Source organism: Marmota flaviventris, chromosome 5 (assembly GCF_047511675.1).
Source record: "Marmota flaviventris isolate mMarFla1 chromosome 5, mMarFla1.hap1, whole genome shotgun sequence".
Lineage (NCBI taxonomy): Eukaryota > Metazoa > Chordata > Mammalia > Rodentia > Sciuridae > Marmota > Marmota flaviventris.
In genome coordinates, this window is record NC_092502.1 from 45,170,778 (window position 1) to 45,188,708 (window position 17,931).

A 17,931-nucleotide genomic window follows, 5' to 3' on the forward strand; every position below is an offset into this window, starting at 1 on the left:
TGCTTTTCTCTAGCTAAGGCTCACAGAGGAAATCTCAGGACTTTTCAGCACTTAAAATTAGTTAGCTACATGATCTATTTTTTTTTTTTAATCTTCTTTGCAAAGTCTACTCTCCTTTTATTGATTTGCTATTTCCTTCTCTGAACCAGGTGCAACTAGGCTCTTTGTACCACATTAAGCTACATTCAAAACATAACTTCCTCAATCTACTCAACATAATCAGCCATTTAAAAAAGAACTATTTTATCTAATCATATTTTAACTTTTCTGATAGGCTTTTGATCTATTTGTTGCAAATAGTAACTAGAACTCAAAATATTAAAAAAAAAAAAAAGAAAGCAAAATCATGAACCAGATGCTAGAGATAGTTTTATATGAGAAAAGTAAAAAATTACAGCTCTATAGTTAGGAAAGATAAAAGTGAGACAAATATGACTGCAACATAAAAAAACTTTGTAGCTTAATGATTTATGTCATGGATTTATCTTCTCTCTGAAGAACCATTAAAAAGGAAAAAAAAAAAAAACTGTGACAGGCACAAAGAAGTGGTAGACAGTAGGTAAGGGTTCAAGAAATTTCTGAAGATGCAAGTAGTTTCAAGTGTACTCATAAATCAGAGAACCAGGAAAGATATTAGTGACTGATGAACAAGGATTATTTCTCAAAAAAATACCTTTAAGAAAATTATAATACAAATAAGAAACAAACTTACATATTTTGATTCAATGAATAGAATATAAGGAAAGAGACTGACACATTTCTCATTCAGTGGCATAAGACTGACACATTTCCCATTATTACCTAAAAGAAGAAATTTATACTATGGGGGATTGGGCCTGTGCATGCTAGACAAGTGCTGTAGCATTGAGCTACATCTCCAGTCCAAGAAATTATAATCCAATACAGTACTTGCTTCAACAATGAACAATATTTACATTGTCATAATAGGTGTTTATTACTGGTTTCCGAAGTGTAGAATTTTACTTATAGGGAAAACACAAAAGATCCGATAGTAATCACACCATATGAATAGTTACTGAATGTGACAGTTTTAGAGGGTAGGAGGAAAGTTTCAGAAGTAAATATAATGTAGTCAACAACAATATGCTGGAAAAAAAAGGGAGCCTAAATCCTAAATATTTCATAGCTAAAAGAAAACGTTTAAAGCTGTTAAGAAATCAGCATAGGCTGAACATGGTTGTGTATGCCTCTAATCCCAGTGGCTCAGGAAGCTGAAGCAGGAGGATCACAAGTTCAAATCCAGCCTCAGCAACTTTTATAAGATTAGGCCCTAAGCAATTTAGTGAGACCATATCTCTAAATAAAATATTTACAAAAAAGGCTGGGGATGTGGCTCAGTGGTTAAGCGCCCCTGAGTTCATCCCCTGGTACCAAAACAAGAAATAAATAAAACCAGCTTATAAAGTTACAGCAATGTCCACAAAAACTACAAAAGAAATGTCTAAAAGTGGTTGCTGAAGTCACAGCAAAAATCTTCAAGAGACCACAGATGGGACAACTGAAACATTGAAAAACATATAGAGGGGCTGGGGATGTGGCTCAAGCGGTAGCGCGCTCGCCTGGCATGTGTGCAGCCCGGGTTCGATCCTCAGCACCACATACAAAGATGTTGTGTCTGCCGAAAACTAAAAAATAAATATTAAAATTCTCTCTCTCTCTCTCTTTAAAAAAAAAAAAGAAAAACATAAAGAATGAAAACATTAAAATATATGAGTTCACAAAGATATTACAAAAAAAAAAAAAAACCCACCCCATTTCATTGGAAAACTTGAGGGGATACTAGGGAACCAACCTACTATGCCATACACTATTAAAATTATAAAGAAATAATCTGCCTTTCTCTGTACAAACTATACTCATGTTAAGGTAAAATTATTTATAAAGGAATGTTAATAAATTTAGAAGGAATGATAAGACTATCACTGTTTATAATCCCTTACTGACACAAGTGATGTGATATATTCAATAGCTGCTAAAACCACTCCATAAGAGTTGATGGGTATCTAAACATTAACAATAAATATCCAAATGCAAATTTTAAGAGCGATTCTATTTATAAGCATTTAAAATAATTAAATAGTACTTAGAAATAGATCTAGCCAAGGAGATGAAAAACCTATGCACTAAAAACCATAAAACATTTCTGGAAGAAATTAAAGACCATCTATATAAATAGAAAGACATCCCATGCTCATTAACATTGTCAAGATGTCAATACAACCTTTGGATATCTATATATATATACACAATCCCTATCAAAATTCCAGAAGCTTTTTTTTTTTTTTCTTTTTTAATAAATGGGACTCAATCACCAAAATTCATATGAAACTGCAAGGGGCCCCAACAGCCAAAACAATCCTAAAAACAATGGAAGTTAGAAGGGGTACATTTCTTGATTTTAAAACTTATTACAAAGTTTTAATAATCCTCACCTATATGGTTAATTGATTTGACACGGATGCCAAGACTATCAAAGAGATGCTGGGAAACCTGACATGTAAAAGAATGACATTGGATCTTACTTTATGTCATGTATAAAAATTACCTCAAGATTGACAAAAAGACTATTTATAAACAACTACAACTATAAAACTATTAGGAAAAAAAACACTAGGAAAAATCTTTATGACTCCGATTGGACAATAATTTTATAGATGTCAAATTAAAAAACAGATTAAACTGGACTACATCAAAATTAAAAATTTTTGTTCATTAAATTATTATGAACAGAGTAAAAAGGCAAGTTGAGAAATGGAAGAAAAAAAATTCAAACCATATTATCTGCTAAGGGACTAACATGTAGAATAAACAACTCTTGTAACTCAGTAACAATGATAATGTTCAACATCAGTAATTACTCAGGAAAAATAAATCAAAACCACAATGAGATAACCACATCAGACCCACAAGAACCAACTGAATGACAACAACCACCACAAAATAGAAGAAAATGTTGGTGAGGATTGTGGAATACAAAACAGGGCAGTTGCTGTGGGATACAGTTTGGTGGGTCCTCAAAAAGTATGACCCAGCAATTCAACTCCTGGGTCTAACATTCCCAAATATGAAAACAAGGACTCGATCATATATTGTACAGCATGTTCATAGCAGCCTTATTCACACAACCAATAAGTGGTAACAACCCAAGTGATCATAAAAAATAAGCAAAATGTGGCATAGACATATAATGGAATATTATTCAGTCATAAAAAGGAACAACAATTTGATATAAGCTATAAAACATGGACCCTGAAAACATATGCTAAGTGAAATAAGGCAGATAACAGAAGGACAAGTAGTCTGACTCCACTTTTATGAAGTAACTAAACAGACAAATTCACAGAATCAGTAGAACAGATGTTAGCAGGGGCTGGGAGAAGAGAATAGGAAGTTATTGTTTAATGATTTAATGAATACAGAATTTATGTTGTGGGTGATGAAAAAGTCAGTACAGATGGTGGTGATGGTTTTACAACATTGTGAATATAAATACCACTGATTTACATACTTACAAATTGTTAAACTGACAAGTATATATATTTCACAATAAAACAAGTAGAAAAACAAAAAAATTGATGGAAACTTAATGGAAGAAATCAGGATGGCAATTTTGAAGCCCTCTGATAAAAGGAGAAATAAAAGGAGAAACCACCAGATATGTGCTTCTTGATATAATGTAATGGGAAATATATACCATCATGGATTGGATATTTAATGATAATAAGCAATTGTGGCTGATTTTTTGGATGTGATGCTACTAAGGTTGTGTGTTTTGGGTTTTTTTTTTTTTTTCTTCTTTCATAGTGCTGGGGATTGAACTTAGGGTCTTGTGCATGCGAGGCAAGCTCTCGACCAACTGAGCTATATTCCCAGCCCTAAGGTTCTGTTTTTTTAAAAAGCTGTTTTCATTCAGAGATTATACTGAAGAATTTCCAGATAATATATCTCAGATTTGCTTTCAAATAATATGGTGAATGGGAGAGAAATAGGACAAGTATGGTTAAAGAAAGACTAGTTTAGGGATAAATATTGATAATGGTTGATGGATATTTATACAAAGTATACAGGAAAGCATTATATGCAAATACCATACCAAGTTGTTATCACTTGAATTTTATTAAGATGGAAAAATTTCAAGTAAAACATTCCCCCTAGTTTTGAGTACTTTAAAAAATTTCCCATGATTAAAAAATAAATAAAACTAGCACATGTGAGAAATAGCACTAGAAGGAGAAACAGACATTATTTCTTTCATTTTAAATAATTTTCTGTTCTAAATTTGTTTTAATCATATACATAAATTTTGTTTAAGGGAAAAAATTAGGATATTACATAGAAGATGAATACAGACTATTTATAGATTCTAGACTATCGGAACTAGGTGATACTTCTTAAAAGTAAAAAGCTATTTTTAAGATACATAAAACTTACAGATATTTATTGGCTCAACAGCTTCATGGAATTAATATAGTAAACTAATATATTAAAACTAAATATATTAAAAGGTAGTAAAGATGGGAATATATGACAGTATACAGTCTTTAAATAACAAAAAGTAAAAAGAGGCATGTCAATGAGTTTTGGAAGACTTAGACAAAAATAATAACAGAAAAACTTTAAAAAAAGATAAATCACAGCTCATTCCTTGAAAAACCATTTAAGATTAGTAACTTTCCATACAATCTTTACTGATACCACTTTCAGACAGATGCTTGGACTACGTGGACCTCTAGTCTGTTTCAATAACAAGTCTTTTTATGACAGTGTAATTACTAGAAAGTGATAAGTAACAAATGCTACTAAACTTTAAGTAGGTAATAGACTCAAGTTGTTATCACTTGAATTTTATTAAGATGGAAAAATTTCAAGTAAAACAGTAGTCTAAATTTAATAGCATTTAATGCACATGACTAAGATCAAACATTTTTAAATTAACATGAAGTCCAGGTTTCTCATTTTTATTATTTTTCTTACCTTTAGAGTTGCTCCTACCCAAAAAGAATAACAGGTGTCCACGGGTTTATTAGGTCTCCCATGATAACCATTTTGTTGCCTCATTATGCACCATCTCTTTATTCTGTTCAATTCTTTTTCTGAAAAAACTTCTTCTAGTTTTCCCATTAGACATAGTGACGCAATGCCACAAAAAGTAGATCCTCCTGTTAATCAAAACCACACAATGCTAAAAACTTCAAATTAAATACCTATAAAAACAGTACAAAATGCCTGGGGAGGGGGAAGAGTTAAATAATTCTAGAAAACAGTGAAATAAAATTTAAGTGACAATTGATTTCAAAATAATCACTAAAGTCTTTAGTGTTAATTTGATGAAACAGAGAGAATTTAAAATAATTTAAAGCTACAAGAATCATTCTGATTATGAGAAAAAGTAAGACTCAGAATAAGACTAAGAAATTTGTTCAAAATTACATGGTTAATGGCAAATTTGGAACTAAAATCTGGCGCTACAAAGTCCCTGTCCAACTAATCACCTGAGTCTAACCTTCTATATTTGTGAGTTCTTTATCCATGGATGTAACCAAATGAAGATCAAAAATATTTGAAAAAATATTGTGCCTGTACAGAACAGATTTTTTTCCCTTGTCATTATTCCCTAAACAATACGAAAACTACATAGCCATTTACATTGCACTAGGTATTATAGTGTAGACTATTTAAAGTATACAAGGAAAGCATTATATGCAATTACCACACCATTTTATATAAGAGACTTGAGCATCAGCATTTGCAGAGATCCTGGAACAATCCCCTATTTGTACTAAGGATGACTGTACTTACCTTAGGAAATGAAGTCAGTACTTTTCTAGAAAAGACACAACACTTTCCATTGGCATTATCTCTTGTTAACTCCAAACAATTTGAAAATACTTATTTTCCAATTTATTCTAATTTCACCTAGTGATTTTTTATTAATTTCAAAAATTTAAATAGATAATATGTCTCATCTCTTAACTTTCAAATCTTGGATGTATTCTCTAAGGAAAAGTGAGTATCACCTCTAGAAAATCCAAGGTGATAGTGATGGTGTGTGTGTTGAAATAATGGGGAACAAAATCTGCCACATTGTGCTATGTCCATGAATGAATATACCACAATGAATCTTGCTTATATGATAATAACTGACAGTAACAATTATTTAATCTTTAGAATCTTCCCCAATTAGTTGAGAGATGTATTCTAGTCTTGAGTGAATTAAAACAGAAAAGCAAAACAAATTTATCATAAGACTTTAGAATAATTTCTATTAAACAACCCACAATCATATTTCCTTTTCAATGACTAATTTTAATTTCTTCAAGAATTATTATTAAAGATAAACAAAAGGAAAAAAGAGGCACTTTAAGTATTACTCTCTAAACTACTTTTTAGGATTCTTTAATGAAAACAGTCACAATTCAAAATAAGAACACTTTATTTTTCTCAGTTTTTGGAAATGGTAACTCTAGAAGTAAATTTGAGCTTTAAGTATCCAGATGCAATTATTACAAAGTCTATGCTTCAAGCTAAAATTCATTTACCAATAGGTAAGCCACGTTCCCTTAAAAAGGGTCTCTTGTTTTTGTGAGATAACAAGCAAGACCTATTTGGTAGAGAAAAGCGATAGTGATGGTGCGTGTACTGAAGTAATGGTGAACAAAATTATGCTATGTCCATGTATGAATATACCACAATGAACCCTGCTTATACATATAATCATAATGCATTACAACAAATACTATTACTACTACTAGAAGGAAGATCAATCAGGAAAGAAGTGCAAGTGGAATCGGGGAGGAAGGAAGGAGAGGAAAGAGAAGGTATTAGGGAATGAGACTGATCAAATTATGTTAAGAAATGTATGGATATGGCATAATGAATCCCACTAATATGTACAATTATAAACCAATAATTTAAAAAGTCTCATTTCACATAAAATTCTGAAAACTAGTTCTAAAGTGGTAGTTTAAAAGTAGAACATTAGAAGATGGTAGAAAAAAAAACAAAAACTAGTAACATCTCATTAATAAGTAGATTAAGAAATATTATTAAAAACAAGCATAAGAACTTACATAGGTCAATAAACTCTGCATACTTCACAATACTTCAAGATTATATCATTAAGAGTATAATACTATCATTAAAAGTGTAATACTACAGTATGTCTCATAACAATGATCTTAATCATTAAGGAAAGGTTATGCTCTGTTCATTCATTTTGCCTTAGTTGAAGACATTAAAAATTACTTCTTTAAGGCACATAACAATAAGAGAATATTAAAGAATGCATAAGTAAATGAATAAAAAAAGAAACTTCTCCAAGTGAAATAATTTAAAAATTTGCCATGTGAAGTGATATGCTGCAGTTGTGGAGAATTTGAAGAATACCACAGTAATAAAATATTTCAGTTGGAAGGAACCACAGGTTTTCTCCTAACAAACATCTAGTCCAGTTCTTCCAGGTGCAGGGTGAAGTAGGAACTACAGACCTTAGTTCTGCATTCTATGATCTACTGACATTTTAACAGTGTTCACAGTTACAGGTTAACTTGCTGGCATAAGGTTTTACAGCTCAGTTTTAAGCATTCTTATAGCATTTGCATATACTAAGATATTGAAAAGAAACCATGTCCTCTGAAATGTGTCATTTAGGGTAGTCAACAATCAAATGGCTAGAGAAAATGAAATAAATAAGACACATAAACAAGTACATCATTTTGTACTTAAACACCACATGAAAAATGTAAAGTGAAATAAATTCAAGGGAATTGAATGTTGAGATAAAATTAAGAACAACGAGATTCCACATTTCTATTCTAGCTTAAAAAGCAGAGATTTAAAAAAAAAAAATCAGGGCTGGGGTTGTGGCTCAGAGGAAGAACACTCGCCTAGCATGCATGAGGCACTGGGTTCGATCCTCAGGACCACATAAAAAGAAAATAAAGAAAGGTATTGTGTCCACTTACAACTAAAAAATAAATGTTTAAAATAAATAAATAAAAAATAAAAAAATCCATGAATTAATTTATCTGAATTTTTCTATTATAAGTCTTGAAAGAAAAAAAACAATTTTATCCCTAAGAAAGTAGTTAAATCCAATTCTTTCAAAGCACATTAAGGAATTCTAAAACTATTCTACCATAGGAACATCATTTAAAATCACCAGATTTGATGATCATGGTCTAGGTTATGTCTGTTTAGTTTTTTGTTTTGTTCCATTTTGGGGGAAGGGGTTACTGGGGACTGAACATAGGAGTGCTTAAAAATTGAGCCACATTCACAGCCCTTTTTATTTTATTTTAAATTTTGAGAGAGGGGTCTCACTAAGTTGAGGCTGGCCTTGAACTTGAAATCCTCCAGTACTCAGCCTACAGTTGCTGGGATCACAGACATACACCACCACACCAGCTCTCTTAAGTTTTTCTGACAAACTATAGCTAAGCGAGTTGGACAAGAGAAGCTGAAGAGAAAAACAAAATTAAAAAACATAAATAATTTTTGGGGAACAAGGAAGAAAAGCACATGAAGAAACTAGGTTATTATCAAACTGTAGCAGATAATTTCCAAATTTGACATTCCAGGCTAGTGATGCAAAGTGGAATACAGGATGACCAAGTCATCGAATGCCAATTGGACAACTATAATGTACAGGGGTACACAAAGAAAGACACGAATAAAACATGATTACCTTACAATCTAGCAGCAAAGATGAGGCAAATGAAAGTACCATAAACATGATATGGACCAAGTGCTACAGACATGAAAAAGGGAATAATTGCTCAGGAGCAGTTGGGGACAAAAGACAATGGGAATTTTATAAAGGCGACACTGGAATAAGGCATAGAAACGTCAAACTCTTTGAATATTAAGAAAAAAAAACAAGGAGAAGGAAAGGAAAAAGAATATTAGCAAAGTTGAAAAATGTGCAAATGTTTAAAGAATACATTTTCTCTAAGCCTAGAGTGTCTGGAGGGATCATTCATACATGGGTCTGTAAAGCTAGAAGGAAAATGAGTTCTGGACTAAACTAAGGGACCTGAACACAGGTAGGACAGTGCTGATGGGAAAGTATGGGTTTATTAAGTGGGTTATGACACTCTGGAATAGCAAAATCTCTAAGAAAACTGACTATAATTACTGTGGTGGTTTTTCAACTTTGTTAAGCAAGAATTATTTTTCCAAAAACCCCTTCACTGTATGATCTGAAGTTAGAAAAATCTGAGTGAGATATGTAAAGCAGAAATGAAGCAGCAGTCATTACACAAGTTGTAGATGAAGGAGATAACAACAAAGGCAGAGGTGCTAGCTTTATTTTTCCAAATTCTTCTTTCTTTGCCCTGGTGATACCAGGGCCAGATACAGGAGTAATAGCCCTCCACACTTCTCTACTTATATTCATACCCAGGCAGAGGAGATATCTGGCTTTCTAGGTTCCCCTGTATGGTCTGGCTTGTCCACCTCTGCCAGTGTTCATGATGGCTTGTAGGTAACTTTTCTCTAATCCAGACTCTTAACTACCCCTTGTATGCTTTTCTCCATCTTCTTCCATAATTGTGTAAAATTGTATTCCTATAATATATCCCTTATTATTTTTTTAAATTTAAAGTTGTAGATGGACACAATACCTTGATTTTATTTATTCATTTTTATGAGGTGCTGAGGATTGAATCCAGTGTTTCACATGTGCTAGGTAAGTGCTCTGTCACTGAGCTACAACCCCAGCCCTCCTTTATATTTTAATACTAATAGTGGTTTTGTTTCTCTGATTGAACTCATTATTGAAATACCTACTCTTAGAAAGCTGGTGTGAGGATTATGAATGGAAAATGCAGAACAGTAACTGCCTGCTTAATAAATAATATTGCTCTTAATCTATAGATCTGAGATTGTAAATTAGTGACCTATGGGGGTGACAACTGGCTTAGCCAGCAAATTGAAAACAAAAAGTCTAGAAAATAAACACCCCAAATCATGGACTGCTGGCTTCTCTGAAAAAAAATCAGTAGATCTGGTGGTTAGTTATTCCACATTGCTGCCTAGCACTAACAGGCTTGTGAGGAAGAGAAGAATGATGGTGATTATAAATGTCACCTTCCCAGTTTTCCATAGTGGCTTTATTAATTTATAATTCCATCAATAGTGCATAATGGTTCCAGTTATACCACTCCTAGCTACACACCAGAAGAGAATGAAGTCAATATACAAAAGAGATACCATATACCCACGTTCACTGTGGCACTATTCACAATTGACAAGTTACGAAATCAGTTGAGGTACCTGACAGCAGAAAAATGGATGAAGAAAGAGATAGTGTGTACATGTGTGTGTACACACACACACACACACACACACAAATGGAGTATTATTCAATCATAAAGAAAAAATGCAAAATGGAGGTCACTGTGTTAAGTAAAATAAGTCAGACACAGAAAAACAAGTACACGTTTTCTGTTTTTTATGAAAACTACTTGTAGGTGACTTTTCTCTTATCCTCCAACTAGTCCTGAAACAAACAAACCTGAAAGTAATAAGAGGCATTATTAGGGAAGGGAAAGGGACAGGTAGAAGAGGTGGCAGGGAAGGTAGATACAATCAAAATATGCATGTATGGAAATTTCAGTCAAACCCAATAATCTGTACAATTAATATAAGTTAATAATTCAAAGTGTCCAGTGTAAGATGCTAAAATGGTAGTATAGAAGACGTGCCTGGTGAGCAGATGGAAAGGGGACCATGCAGCATAGAGGCAACAAATGCAGATTTGGAAACAGTTTTGGGTGTCATGAATGCAAAGGATTGATGAAGGTGTCTCCTTCACTATGTGCCCAGCGTGCTATAGGCTGGGTGAATGTATCAGTAGAAAAAACAGGCAAAAATCTGTTTTGCTAAGGCTCAAATTAAGAGGCAAAAGGCAGACAATAAACAGTTAAATACAGGTCAGTCATAAAATATTAGTGATATGGAAAAAAATAAAGCCAGAAAAGTGATTAAAGAATGGGGTAGGGCTGGGGATGTGGCTCAAGCGGTAGCGCGCTCGCCTGGCATGCGTGCGGCCTGGGTTCGATCCTCAGCACCACATACAAACAAAGATGTTGTGTCCGCCAAAAACTAACTAACTAACTAAATAAAAACATTTAAAAAAAAAAAAAGAATGGGGTATACATAATTGGCTTGCAATTCTAAATAGACCATGTGTATGTGGGTGGTTAACAATTTTAAATAAGGGGCTTATAACAAATATAGTTTGAACCAAGATCTGAAGGATGTGAAGGCAGGCCAGGTATATGCTGGATATATAGGATGGGATTGGAAGATAATGTATACAAGGAAGAGCAAGAACAAAAGCACTGAGATAAGAAAGATGAGGATAGGGAGGGATAAGATGGCAAGACAGAGGTACCCAGCATTCCCTGGTTCCTCTGTGGAGTAGAACCAATGTAACAGGTGTGTAGCTGTATACTGAGTTCAGTGACTGTGGGATACTAACTATTGGAATCCAACATCAGAAGAGTAGAAACTTTGTAAAATCCAGAGACTGGCGACAAGAGCGTAAGAGAAACAAAATACCACAGCACTAGCAGCCTGGCTCCATGGGGGGAGGGGAATCTCCCCTATCCAGAAATGAAGATGAAAGACAGTCCCAGCAAGTTCTGTTCCTGCAGCAGCTGGCACAAGGCAGGTTTATAGCCTAAAGACACAAAGAGGTATGGTGTCTGCACAGTGGGTTGACTTTGGAGAAGGAATTCACTATTATATTTCCCTGGGAATTCCCAGGGTGCCATTGATGTTTGCCATATAGAGAAAAGACCTCTGTTTAAGTCAGGGCTGCTCTGGAGGTCAGAAATTCCTACATATTTCTATCTCTGGGACCCTGTGATCACCCCACTACATTGCCCCAGCAGGTGATTATGAGACAGACCTGGCTCAGTGGAGTAAACAATACAAACCTGCTAAAAGTGACAAATGGTGAGGAATAGGAGCTACAACTCAGAAAACAGTGGAGGGTGCCACCCTCTAGAAACAGAAGATCAGACAGCACAGTCACACTTGGTTTCCCACAGGTGCCAGGATTGAGGGCATGTGTGCCCTCACAGATCCTGCTATCCCTCTCCCAGCACAGAACTCTGTGAGGTCCACTATTGTCCTCTACTTGGACACCCACAGAAGATTGCTGTGGCAATCACAAATAAACCATACATAATAACTCTTGGGGTACAGAGACTGAGAAGATTAGTAGAGAAAATTGCCAGGAACTGTCTTTATTCTACCTTAAATGGTTCAGCAGGCACCTGGCTGAGAGGAATTTCAATGGGCTTCAGCCATGACTCACTACCATTCTACACCTAGTGGACACTACAACTGAAAGGTAGGTGGGGCGGGGAAGGGGTGACCAATGCCCCACCCACAAGATGCTCAGCCCAAGCAAATCCAAAGAGAAATTTTATTTCATTTAAACATGGATACTCTCAGCTGAAAGAATTTTTTCCCCCTGTTGTCGTTTTGTTGGTAGAGGATCTAGTTTTTTATTTTTTTGGCAGTGCTGAGGATCAAGCCTAAGACCTCACACATGCTAGGTGGGTGCTCTGATATTAAGCTACATTCCCAGTCTAGGTGAGAGCATTTCTGCCCAGCTCCAGCTCTGACCCACATTCACACAAAGCCTTGGTGGGCACTTCAATGTAAAGAATTGGGGGGAGCTGGGCGCAGTGAAGTACACCTGTAATCCCAGCAGCTTGGGAGGCTGAAGTAGTAGGATCATGAGTTCAAAGCCAGCCTCAGCAAAAACGAGGTGCTAAGCAACTCAGTGAGACCCTGTCTCTAAATAAAATATAAAACAGGGCTGGGGATGTGGCTCAGTGGTTGAGCACCCCTGAGTTCAATTCTCTGTACCCGCCACCCCCCACCAAAAAAAAAAAAAAAAAGAATTTGGAGGAGAAAAGCCCCATGCCATCCTCAGGCCTACATAATTAGGAGGGATCTGAGGCCTGATGCACACATGTGCTCAGTAGTAGCAAAGTGGAATAACACACATTTTGCTAATACTATACCTACATGGGTCCTCTGCATTGGTTGATCTGTACCTTGTTTGATCATGCCTTGCTGACACCACTGGGAATGAGTACCACAGAAGGGGGCTGTTGTTCTGACTCCTGCCCTCTCACATGAAGTACCTGACCCATGCCAATGTCAGAAGACAAACACTTCAGGCCCTTTAACCACAACTGGAGCATCCCGTAACAGAAACCTTTTTAAGTAACAGAACCAATACCAGGAATGCCTTGAAGAAACCCCAATCACCTAATGGGGCCACCACTCCTATTGTGAGACTAACCACCTCATACACACTGCTGCCAACAAATACCTGCCTGAATTCCTTGAGGGTTCCCACTCTTGCAAAACCTGCAAAGACAGTGGATCTCTATGACTCTGATATAATATTGTGACCAAACTCACTAATCACAACCAAAAAAGTTATGCTACCCAGCTAGAAATAACTCAACATTACACAACAAACCAATATCCCAGGTAACATCTTCTGAAGAGAGCTGTTTATTAAGAAGGACATCCTGTAAAAGTAGTAGTGAAATTCATCTGAATAGGTGCACAGATCTCAACACAGAAACACAAAAGATATGAAAAAAAAGGTAATATGACACTTCCTATGGTTTACAGCTCTCTAATAACAGTTCGTAGATAACTCAATGATATCCAACACAGATAAAAAGTTAAATAATTTTTTAAATTGATTTTATTTTATTTTTTTAATACATGACAGCGGAAGGAAGATAATGCAGTTGATAAATAAAAAATTCGGTCAAAGAGAGATTCTAAAAAAAGCCAATCACAATCTTGGAAATGAAGTCCTGGTTAAGAGAAAAAATTTACTTGAAAACCTCAACAACAGATTAGATTAAGTGGAGAAAGAATATCAGGACTTGAAGATAGACCTTTTAAAATATTGCATTAAGACACAAAGAATTAAAAAAATGAAGAAAGCATTCAAGATCTGTAGGAAACCATTAAAAGATGAAATATCTAATTATCAGCATACCTGAAAAGGAAGAAATAAAGTTTAAGGGCATAGAAAATCTGTTCATGATGTAATAGCAGAATGGTATAATAGCAGAAAATTTCTTATATCATGAGAAAGACAGATACCTGGTAGAGGAGGTCTTTAGTATCCAAAATAAACATGACCAGAAAAGAACCTCATTATAACATATTGAAGTCAAACTTTCAAAATTACATAAAAAAGAATTCTAAAATCTGCAAGAGAAAAGTGCCAAGTCACATTTAAAGACAAACCCATTAGACGAAGAGCAGATTTCTTAAAGGCCAGCGGGCAGGTCATGATGAATTTCAAGTCCTGAAAGAAAATAACTACCAACCAACTTTACTATGTCTAGCAACATTACCTTTCAAAATTAAAGAAGAAATACTTTCTAACATAAACATAAACTATGGACATTCATGATCAGTCTTACAAAAGATGCTTAAGAGATTCTTACACCCAGAAGTGGAAGAAAGGTAACTACCATTATGAGAGTATATGAAAGAATAAATCCCATTGGAAGAGTAGATACACAAATGAGAAAGAACTCAGAAATCTTACACTGACACAGTAAACCATCAAACCACAGAGTTTAATAAATAAATAAATAAAACTAGAAGAAAATTAAAAAATATGTCAATAACGAGTCCATACCTTTCAGTTACCCTGAATAATAGCTTTAAATCTCCAATTAAAGACAAGCTGACTAATGGATTAAAAAAATAAGGCAAAACAAATATGATGCCTATAAGGAAACTCTACTCACTAGTGAGGAAATATATAGACTGAAGACAAAGGACCAAAAAAAAAAAGGAAGAAAAAAGATATCCAAGCAAATGGAATCCCAAAGCTAGCAAGACCAGTTATACTTCTACCCAATAAAATAGACATAAAGACAAAAACAGTAGAAAGAAACAAAGTTTACTATATAATGATCAAGAGAGCAAATCATCAGAAGATATAATTACAAATCTCTATGCACTGTCAGTTTATTTATTTATTGGTTCTTTTTAATGTCATGAATTCCATGACAGGGGAATTCATTTCGATAAAATTATACAAGCATGGAATATAGCTTATTCTAATTAGGAACTCATTCTTGCAGTTGTACAAAATGGTGGGATTCACTATGGTATATTCATATGTGTAACGTAGGAAAATTATTTCATATTCATTCCACTGTCTTTCCTTTTCCTATATCCGCTCCCTTCCCTTCATTCCCCTTTGTCTAAGCTATTGAATATCTATTCTTTCCCACTTCCCCCTTATTCTGGGTTAGCTTGTACATAACAGAGAAAACATTCAACCTTTGGGTTTTGGGGACTAGCTTATTTCACTTAGCATGATAGTCTTCAGGTCCATCCCTTTATGGGCAAATGTCACAAAGTCATTCTTCTTAATGGCTGAGTAATACTCCATTGTGTATACATGTATCACATTTCTTTATCCATTCATCTTTTGAAGGGCACCTACATTGGCTTCATGCTTAGCTGTTGCAGAGTACCACCCAATTTTATAACAAAATACTATTAGGCCTAGAAGAGAGATAGGCTTGAAATTAATAACTGGGGGATTTGAATACCCTGTGTCTTACCAATAGATCATCCAGACCAAAAACAAAATAACAACAACAAAAACACCAGAGTAATTATTCTAAAGATCAAATGGACTTAACAGATATTTTACAGAACATTCCACTCAAAAGCTCCAAAATACATATTCTTTTCAGTAGTGCATGGAAATTTTTCTAAAATAGATAATATATTAGACCACAACATAAATCTTAAAAAATTCCAAAAAAGTGAAATAATAATGCTCATCTTTTCTGATCAAAGTGGAAAGAAAACAGAAAAAGAGAAATTGTAAAATTACATATAAATGGAGACCTCAACATCACATTTTTGAATGAACAGTGGGTCATTAAGAGAAATTAAAGAAATAGTTGAATCAAATGTAAATGAAAACATAGGATATACAAAAGCAGTACTCAGAAGGTAGTTTACAGCTATTGTTCACATTAAAAAAAAAAAAGAAGAAAGAAATGAAAGATCTCAAATAAATAATGATGCATCTCAAGATCTCAGAAAAGCAAGAAAAAACCCAAAACCAGTAGAAGGAAATAAAAATCAGAGCAGAAATAAATGAAATAGAAACTCAAAGAATATAAAGGATCACTGAAAGATTTGGTTATTTGAAAAAATAAACAAAACTGACAAATCTTTAGCTAGACTAAACAAATGAGAGGAAGACCCAAATAAATAAAATCTCACACGATACCACAGATATTTAAAATCACTGGGATTATTTTGAGAAACTATATGGTAGCAAACTGGAAAATCTAGAAATGTACAAAATTTTGGACACATATGACCTACTAAAACTGAACCAAGAGGATATAAAAAGTCTGAATAGATCAATAACACATAACGAGATTGAATCAGTAATAAAGACTCCCAACAAAGAAAGCCCAGGACTTGATGGCTTCACTACTGGAACATACCAATAATTGTCTTTGGGGAACATTCATGTTAGTGTCTTTAAAAAATGAATGTTCCCCAAACTATTTCACAGATTTCAAAGATAGGTAACCCTTTCAAAATCATTCTGTAAGGCCAGCATTACACTGTTAACAAAACCTGAACAGGAAGCATTCAAAAATAAATAATATAACTATAGACCAATACTCCTGATTAACATAGACAGAAAAATCCTCATTACACATAATACACAGCAAAGAAACAAGAGTGAAGAGAGAACTTACAGAATTAACTGCATACAATATTATTACATATCATGATTAAGTAGATTTCATTCCAGTAGTGCAAGGATTATTCAACATTCATAAATCAATAATCTTAATACATTACATGAACAGAATAAAGGATAAAAATTACATGATCATCTCAATAGATGCAGAAAAAGCATTTGATAAATTTCAATATCCTTTAACAAATTAGGTACATAAGATTTGAAACTCAACATGATAAATGATATACATGACAAACACAGCCAACATCACAATGAAGAGAGAAAAGCATTTCCTCTGATAAATAAATATGAAATAAGAGAACAAGACTGCCTACTCTCACTGCTCTTATTCAGTATAGTACTAGTTTTACCTAGACAAGAGAAAGTTTTAACCAAGCAAGAGAAATAAATAAAAGGCATACAAATAGGAAGGGAAGAAAGTCAAATGAGCTGTTTGCAAATATTAAGATTCTTTGCACAGAAAAACCTAAAGACACCACCAAAAGCCTATTCATAGAATAAATGAATTCAATAAAGCAGGGGGATATAAAATCAACATATAATAAAAAGCAGCTGCTGGTTATGGTAGTACACACCTGAAATCCCAGCAATTTGAAAGGCTGAGGCAAGAGGAATGCAAGTTTAAGGCCAGCCACAGCAACTTAGTGAGACCTTGTCTCAAAAAATTAAAAAGGGCTAGGGATGTAGCTCAGTGGCAAAGTGCCCTGGGTTCAATTCCCAATACCCATCATCCCCCAACTCCCTCCAAAAAACTACCCAAACAACAGCTTTACTATATACCAATACTGGCTGAGCAAGAAGAAACCATGACAGTGATCCCATTTACAATAACCTCACACACACAAAATACCTAGGAATAAACCTAAGGAAGTGAAAGACCTATGCAATGAAAAGTGGAAAACAAGGAAGAAAGAAACTGAAGATACTCAAAGGTGAAAAGACCTCCCATGTTCATGAAAAGATAGGATATTGTTTAAAATGTTCACACTACCCAAAGCAATTTGCACACTGAATGCAGTCCCCATCAAAATACTGATGACATTCTTCACCTAATTAGAAAAAAAAAAACCCTAAAATTCATATGGAAGCAC

At 34.3% G+C, this 17,931-nt stretch overlaps 1 protein-coding gene across 1 annotated transcript in view; it reads right to left on the bottom strand.

The window, feature by feature from the left end:
* Window positions 1-17,931, bottom strand: part of Pggt1b (protein geranylgeranyltransferase type I subunit beta) — a 62,969-nt gene that overhangs the window by 4,832 nt on the left and 40,206 nt on the right. The window contains exon 7 of the mRNA XM_027941099.2: window positions 4,996-5,180. Within this exon, the coding sequence (XP_027796900.1) occupies window positions 4,996-5,180 (185 nt within the window). The remainder of the gene's footprint in view (window positions 1-4,995; window positions 5,181-17,931) is intronic.